At 39.5% G+C, this 8780-nt stretch overlaps 1 protein-coding gene across 1 annotated transcript; it reads right to left on the bottom strand.

The window, feature by feature from the left end:
* Positions 1-6593: 6593 nt before the first annotated feature.
* LOC132223355 (E3 ubiquitin-protein ligase SIAH1-like) lies at positions 6594-8236 on the bottom strand. Its single transcript, XM_059678603.1, has one exon. The coding sequence runs from the start codon at positions 8185-8187 to the stop codon at positions 7339-7341; it is 849 nt and encodes a 282-aa protein (XP_059534586.1). The 5' UTR covers positions 8188-8236; the 3' UTR covers positions 6594-7338.
* Positions 8237-8780: the final 544 nt, after the last annotated feature.

Raw genomic sequence — 8780 nt, 5'->3', positions numbered from 1 at the left:
ATGCCAGTAAACACACATAGAAATAAGCTCATTTAAAAAAGTTATATGTGCTACAAAAGAAACAATACAGGGTGATGTGATCCAGGGTGTATAGATGTTGGGAGTAAGAGGTACTTTAGATTGGGTGATCAAAGAAGGGATTCCTCACTGAAGAGGTGACATTTAAATGGGGACTGTAAAATGAGACATAGAAGAGCAGGAGAAAAGGTGCTTTAAGCCTAAGCAATAGCATCAAAGGGGGTGGGTGGTTGTACCCTTTATACAGTTGGAAAAAAACAAAACTTTTCAATATTGTAAAGATATCAATACTTTCCAAATTAATTTATGGATAATTGCTGTGAAAATAACAATGATTATTTTAATGGGTGAACGGTGTGAGAGTAAAATTAACATGCCTGTAGAATAATAAACTGCTAGAATAGTGGAGAAAGTACACTACAATGCTAAAACAAATTTGGAACAGTTTATTACTATTGGAAGAATAGAGCCCTGCTGGCATGGCTCAGTAGTTGAACATAGACCTATGACCCAGGAGGTCACAGTTTGATTCCACGCCAGGGCATATGCCCGGATTGTTGCTGGGACCCCAGTGTGGGCCGTGCAGGAGACAGATGACCAATGATTCTCTCTCATTATTGATATTTCTCTCTCTCTCTCCCTCTCCTTTCCTCTCTGAAATCAATAAAAAATATTTTTTAAAAAAGAATATCAAGACATGGAAAAAATAGTTCCCAAATAGCCTCCAATGTAAATACAAATGTAGCGATTTATAAAAGCAGCATTATATTAGAAAAAGAAGAGGTTGGCCAATAAATTGTACTAGGGCAATTAGTTAGTTGTTTAACCAATTTTATGTAGTCAGTTATCCCCAGTAACCAAAACATCGATTATAGAGTTAAATGTTTCATAAATAACTAATCTTAAAAGAAAATATAAGTAATAGTAATTAGTTGTGCAATATTGGAGTGAGGAAGACCTCTTGAAGCAAAAAATAACAGCAATATAAAAGGAAAATGATATTGCATGTGGCGATGAATGATTATTTGCCATTTAAAATACAAGGAGGGACTCCTTTTTTACAGCAGCATAGTACTCCATTGTGTAGATGTTCTGCAGTTTTTTAATCCACTTATCTACTGATGGGCACTTAGGCTGTTTCCAAATCTTAGCTATGGTGAATTGTGCTGCTACGAACATAGAGGTGCCTATATCCTTTCTAATTGGTGTTTCTAGTTTCTTGGGATATATTCCTAGAAGTGGGATCACTGGGTCATGGATGGAACTGGAGAGCATTATGCTAAGTGAAATAAGCCAGTAAGAGAAAGATAAATACCACATGATCTCACACATTTATGGAATATAATGAACAACATAAACTAATGAACAAAAACAGATCCAGAGACAGAGAAGCATCGATCAGACCGTCAAACCTCAGAGGGAAGGTAGGGGAGGGTGAGGGTAAGGGGGAGCGATCAACCGAAGGACTTATATGCATGCATATAAGCCTAACCAATGGGCACAGACAACAGGGGGATGAGGGCATGAGTGGGGGGGGGGGTAACGTGGGGATAAGGACACATATGTAATAACATAATCAATAAAAAAATTTAAAAAATAAAATAAAATACAGGAAGGGGCAAAAGTAGGTTTATGTTTTGTGAGTACATGAAACACAGAGTTTATTCTTTTAAAAAATATTTTTATTGATTTCAGAGAGGAAGGGAGAGGAAGAGAGAGATAGAAACATCAGTGATGAGAGAATCATTGATCAATTGCCTCCTGCATGCCCCCACTGGTGATTGAGCCAGCAACCCTGGGCATGTGCCCTTGACTGGAATCGAACCCGGGACCCTTCAGTCTGCAGGCTGATGCTCTATTCACTGAGCCAAACTGGCTAGGGCCAGAATTTATTCTTGTATTATCATTTATTAATTATTGAATTATTTCCCATATGAACAACTGTAAATCTATTCTGTATTTTCTAAATCACTTTTATTGAGGAAGTTTTGAATTTTAAATAAATGAATAAGACTTATTAGAAAAGAACAAATCCAAAACAATTGTCTCAAAAGAAAATTAAGGTATTGTTTTCCAAAGAGGTAGATTTGATGCCAGAAAAATCATGACCTGAGGACAGTTTCCCTCTCTCTCTATTTGGTAACCAAGCATTACTCTTAAAAAATATAGATAATTGCTGTTGAGAAGTTTCTTATTCTTTAATCTTCAGGGTACAGATTGTCCAAAATTATTTTGGCCTTGTAGTCTCATTCTTTAAAACATAGCCAAATATTGATCTTACCATAAAGATTTGATAGGAGATAAACTTGGGATGGTCCCCCTGGACTATGGAGTCCTTTGGTCCAAAAGAGTACCTAATAGAGCACATATTTTATCATTTCCCCAAGCTTTCTGTGGAAATCCTGTCTGATAAAAAATAAAAATCACAACCTTGTTTGATTCTTTGGTGCAGAATTCTTCCTTCTCTCTGTCCTGTAAAAACACTCAAAGTACATTTTTTTCTCTCTCTCTCCCCAGACTTCTGACACTTCTGCTTTCATTAATCCCAGAATAGCAACTTTCTTACCCAGACAGAATGGGCTCCTAGGGAATTACCAGCCTTATCATTATTTAAATAAAATTACATGTGTATGCCAATTCAATTGTCTCCAAGTATCAGTGGTATTTCTCAGTCAGCAAGTAACGAGGCTGTAGACTTTTTGCATTTTCATCTACTTTAAAGTGCAACTGGCTCAGCTAATGAAATCACTGTAGCCCAGCAGAAAGCTCAAGTTTGAAGTAAAGTATTTTTTTTCTTTTTTGATTCAAGGTTGTTTTACTTTTCAAATGACATTCCTCTGCACTGAAATGTTACCACTCATTGTGTTTTATCCAGTCCAGTGTTAAATCTATAATTCAACCTCTTGGAAAAAGAATGTTTGTTTTATCTCCTCCAGCTTCCTGGAGTAGCTATTCACAACCTCATGCCACGGGAGCTTTGTAATTGGAAAATAGTTAGGAAAATATTAAAAATTCTCGGATGGATCCTGGCTGGATAGCTCAGTTGGTTAGCGCATCATCCCCATACACCAAGGTTGAAGGATGGTTCCCCAGTCAGGGCACATAGAAGAATCAACCAATGAATGCATAAATAAATGAAACAATAAATTTCTTTCTCTCTCTCCATTCTTCCTTCTCTCTCTAAAATCAATAAATTAAAAAAAATTCTCAGATAGTGTGCGGGGACCCAAGGACAGGAGAGCACAGGTTCAAGTTCCTTAGCCAGTATTGAGGTTTTCTGGTTGATGCAGTGTTGGGAGGAGGGGAGTCGGGGGTGGCTGGTTTGCCCCAGGTGGATGCTGGAGCAACAACCTAGGTTTCACCAGACTGTCAGCAGAAGCCTTCACTTTCAGGTCGCAGGGCCAGGCCCAGTCCATTGGCTTTGTGAGCAAGTATTCCCAGGGCCCAGTCCGGAATTCAGGATCTCTAGGACCCTGATAGAGATGACTGGAGGATATTGATGCTGTCATCAATGATGAACCATATGCAAATAATCTATTCACTCAAAAAACTATCATTCTCATCTAAAGAATAAGTACTAATTGAGTTTAAACAACAAAAAATAGCAAATAATAAAATAACTTTACTTATACTTCTATACTCAAAGTAGATTATTTATTTTGAATTATCCTTAATACTTGAGGTAGTTGTAACATGAAAGTTTTCGAAATGGGAAATTCTGTGTTTTTTTCCACAGGCACTGTACAAGTGGCTCTTTCATATTTGAAAACTTCTACAAGAGCGTCATCAACTTAACCCTACTATGGCCATTCAAGAATATGAGCTAGATAATGACCAAACCTTATCATAAGTGAGGGAGGACAATGTAGCTGATGTAGCTTCTAGTACAGACTATTCGGTATCACACTGTAATGCTAGTTTCAGGCACTAGTGAATATTGGGAGCTGGGATAACGTACATTGTTAGGGAGTCTTGCAAATAAATAACCAAATAAACCTCCTACTTCTAATAAACTGTGCCTCTACATAATCAGTTTAATATTAGTTTCACTGCAGAAAAGGAGACAACCTATTGGACCCAAAAGTATTGACTAACTCTGTTACACTAAGATAAGAAGCACTGTCAGTTTAAATGTGCTAATGAAAAAGCAGCAGTCTTACATATGTTAATGATAACTGTTCATAAAATCAAGGCAAAGCTGCTTAATTAGCTTTTGGATTTAAAGCATAAGCTGAAAAATAATTCGTGGATGTTTAAAATGTGTTTGATGCTAACTAAAGATGGCATCTATTCTAAAGTAGTAGTGGCATATATTTTACATGTGTATGTGTTTGTGTATGTACTTGCATATCTTTTCTTAAAAGGTATAGTTTAAGAAAGGATTGACAAGATCCCTCTCAAAATTCTATGTGTTCAATCCCAGGAGTCTTTCTATACTTACTATCTGATGGGATTTGACAGTACAAAATTCAGTTGCAAAGCCACATATAATGCAAGCAGGCTGTAGCATTGCACGATCTTGCTGGAGGCTAATCACTTTATAATGAGTTTAGTAAAAAGTACCTATGCAATAAGTTGTAGTTGACAGCAGCCCAAGGGAACCTCTAAGTGCTAAAAATTAGCAGCTGAGAGATGTTGGATTGCATCCTTTTGAAGATAGAAAATAGATTTCTTTCTAAAATACAAGCAGTTTAAATTTGACATAAATCAAACAGATGGTAAAAGAAATATCTTGTTGCTATGGGCTTTATCCTGTTTTTGTTCTCACTGTTTTATGAAGTAAAAGAAGAAAAAAAAGCCAGACTTCTAGTGTTCTAATCTGAGGAAACAATATCGTAACAGCACAGAGAAAATGATTTTTTTCATTACAATATTGTGTATTTGACAATTCATGGAAAATTTTACACCAAGCTATATTTAAAGAAAATGGTGAACATGCATTGAACCATCAGCTTACTTTTAAATGATTCAGTTTCATTACAGATTTTGGATATTAAATAATCAATCTGGAATGGAAAAATTATAATAAAACACAATCACTACTATTTATAAGACTGTTGCAGAGCTGTTTTGTTGCTATAAAGTGTTCTATGCATCAGAGGAGTGTAATTTTGGTTAGACTGTACTGATGCTATTGATAAGCATAAGAACCCATGCTAATTTTTCCTGCGAAGAAGGTGCAGCATAGGAAATAAAAAAAGGTTATGGCCTTGCTTGGTAGAATGAAATCTATAAAATAATGTTTTATCTTTCCAACTGGCACTAGGAATGACAAAGAGCAAAACAGAAAAGAGACATTTGACACAGTGCCATGAAATGCATTTGACACAGTGCCATGAAAAACATTTCTGAACTTCAATACGTTTCCTAGAATCAAAGGACACCCACTGTATCAGTGTTTTATAGGTCAAAATCATCAACAGCATGACAGTTATAATTGACAGATATAGTCTCTAAACTACTTGTGTTCCTGTAATAAGTACTTGTATTGAAATGATATAGTAAGTATATACAAAGTTCCACAAATATGCCAGGTAGGAAATGTAATTTTACAGTAGGATTTGACAATACCACCTAAAGTTGCTAAGATGTAACAAGGGAGGACACTATGGGATGGTGCAAACAGGTAAGTCTCACAGAGTCTTTGTGCTTTCAGTCAGGGTTTGAGGATAGTGTAGAAGTTAAATGAGCAGAGAGAGCAGAGAAGAGCATTCCTACAAAGCAGAGCAATACAAGGAAGATTTTGACTAGGTTGTGGGAGACAATAAATATGAAACCGAGGCTTCCCTGGCCAGTGTGACTCAGTTGGTTGGAGGGTCGCAGGTTCAATTCCCCATCAGGGCACATACCTGGGTTTGGGTTTGATCCCCCTTCCAGGTACATGCAGGAAGCAACCAATCAATGTTTCTCTCTTATATCAATATTTCTTTTTTCTCTCCCACTCCCTTTTTCTCTCTCTAAAATCAATAATAATAAGCCCTGCCAGCATGGCTTAGTGACTGAGCACCAACTCATGAACCAAGAGGTCACACTGGTTTGATTCCCAGTCAAAGCACTTGCCACAATTGCAGGCTCAATCACCAGTAGGGAGTGTGCAGGAGGTAGCTGATGGATGATTCTCGCTCATCATTGATGTTTCTCTCTCTCTCTCCCTCTCTCTTCTTTTCCTCTCTAAAATCAATAAAAACATATTTAAAATAATAATTTAAAAAATTATGTCCTTGGGTGAGGATTTGTTTTTATTTTATTTATTTATTTATTTATTTATTTATTTATTTATTTATTTATTTATTTATTTTGCCAGATATTCTTTTAATGAGAATTATAAAAGACCGAAAACATTTTTTTTGCAAACTGCCTTTTTTAAAACAAATGCTTTGCTTTTAATTACAAATACTGTGAGATGATGCCTTCTTTTGCAAAACCAATAAATATGAGAACAAATTTTAAACATATGTGATTTGTCCAAGATATTGGGGGGAGGGAGGGGATTTTTCAATATTTTTTAAAAAAATCAGTATATCCTACTACCTTTTAAAGAATAAGTTTGAAGGTGTGACTCAACTGGAAAACATCTTCTAGCTGTTTTAAGTAGCTTCTGATCTTTCTTCCGATGTTACCTCTCCTTTCTGGAACTTGTGTCTTCACAAGAGGCTGAATATAAAGTATTTCTAATGAACTGATTAATGGGGAGAAAAAACATGTATGGAACACACATGTATAAACTTTACCATAAACAAATTATGCATATCAAAAAACCAGTAACTTTAAAAAGGTACAAAAAAAATGGGAAAAGCTTGAATTACAGAAAAGAAAGTCAAATTTATTTAATGAAAAACAAGAATAAAAATTAGCAAATACACACAAAAAATATATACACACACAGCAGCACTATGTATTGACTCAAAAGAGGGGAAGCAGTGGCCCAAGACCACTCAACATGGCTTGTCAGTTAAAGGAAAAAAAACCCAAGCACACGCACACGCAGAAACAAAAACCCAGTATTTCTCAACAGTACACTCAACCTACAACAAACACAAATTCAGAATTATTTTACAATGTTTTCTTTCTTAATACAAAAGATGCCCATCTTGGGTGTATATATATATTTTTTCAGTGGTTTACTGCTGACTTATTTTAAATATATTAGTGTTACAACATGCAACCGTTTCCTGTATTTAACAGCCTTTCCATTTATTTCCCTTCATGTGACTAGCTCCACCTACCAAAAGTCTCGGGGGGCAGGCGGAGGGGGCCTATTTTCTGTGAAGTTGAACGCAATGGTTTTAAACACTGGCCAGAAAACGTTTGATCGCCACTTTAACCCATGCAAATAGTGACATTGATGCCTAGATTGCCATTTTTTGCAAAAAGCTGTGCGATGCTGGTGTCAAAGATGAGACAGTCGCTATTCCTAATGGCCGTTTCGATTCCCTCATGAATAGATCGGGGAATAGCTTCCCAAGTCAATCGCCGATTAGGACCATTTAGCTGGAGTCGATAAGCAAAATTTTCCGCCTGCTTGCGTGTTCCTATCAGCTGGACAATTGCGAAGAAGTGCTGGTGCCCGTAGTACTTCTCCTGCTTCTCCAAGTACAGCATGAAGTGGAAGCCGAAGCAGTACTGCATCATCACCCAGCCCACTGCCCCGGGGAGATTGATGTCCGTGGCGAGGAACACTATGTCCTCCCCCTGCAAGGTGGTGATGGACTTGTGCTTATGCGTCAGGTGAGGCATCACGGCATCCAGGGAGCCCTGCCACTTACAGGACGAGCCGGGGGAGGGGCAGGCGTAAGGCTGGAACTCGCAGAGCTCCTCATGGTCTGCTTTTTCCGTGTGGGGGAGAGTGATCTCACACCCGAAAGAGGCGTATTTACAAGGGAAAAGTACCGAATTGGCCACTTTGTCCATCGCCAAGTTGCGAATGGATCCCAAGGGGCCCCGGCAGGTTGGACAACACTTGAGCTTTGGGCGACAGTTGCTACAGACAAGATGGCCGCTCTGACACTGACGAATGGGTGGCAACGCATAGTCAAAGCAGACAGGACACTCAAAGAGACTGGCCAGGTCACTGTTGGACGCAGTGTTGCCCGTGAGGGTGGACACCCTCTCCGACGGTGTGCACGTGGAGGTCCCAGTGGGTAACGAGGTAGCAGTCTGGTGGCTCATTTCTGAGGGCTGAGGGCGCGCCTGGGACCTAGGCCCCAACCGGGCTACACGCGCCTGTCGCTGCCGACCCCCCGCTGCGTGGGTAGTCCCCGCCTCTGCGCTGTGTGGGTAGTCCCCGCCTCTGCGCTGTGTGGGTAGTCCCCGCCTCTGCCCCGCACCGCGCGGACACCCGCCAGACTCACTGGGCCGCCGCCACTCGAGAGCGAGCCAAGCTGTGGCCTCCTCTGCCGCTGCCAGCCGCCCCTCGTCCTCGAGAGCTGCACGCACGCAGGCTAAATACCTCACGCTGAGGCGGCCGCCGTGGAGGCGTGGCCCCGCGGCCTGGGGGCGGGGCTTCCAGCCGAGGATTTGTTTTTAAAGTGAAAGGGGGGAATTAGGAGAAACCAAGATGGCGACATAGGTAAACACCGGAAATTGCTGCCTCTTTGCACAACCACTTTAAATCCTATACTAATAAAAGAGAAAAATGGTAATTGGCGTACAACCGATACCTTTTCATTGGCTAATCAGCGAGATATGCAAATTAACTGTCAGCCAAGATGGCGGCCGGCAGCCAGGCAGCTGAGAATAGGAGGCTTGGTTGCCCCAGCGAT

This window comes from Myotis daubentonii, chromosome X (assembly GCF_963259705.1).
Source record: "Myotis daubentonii chromosome X, mMyoDau2.1, whole genome shotgun sequence".
NCBI classification, from domain to species: Eukaryota; Metazoa; Chordata; class Mammalia; order Chiroptera; family Vespertilionidae; genus Myotis; species Myotis daubentonii.
The sequence above is the reverse complement of the archived record's forward strand: the minus strand, read 5'-3'. Positions and strand labels throughout refer to the sequence as shown.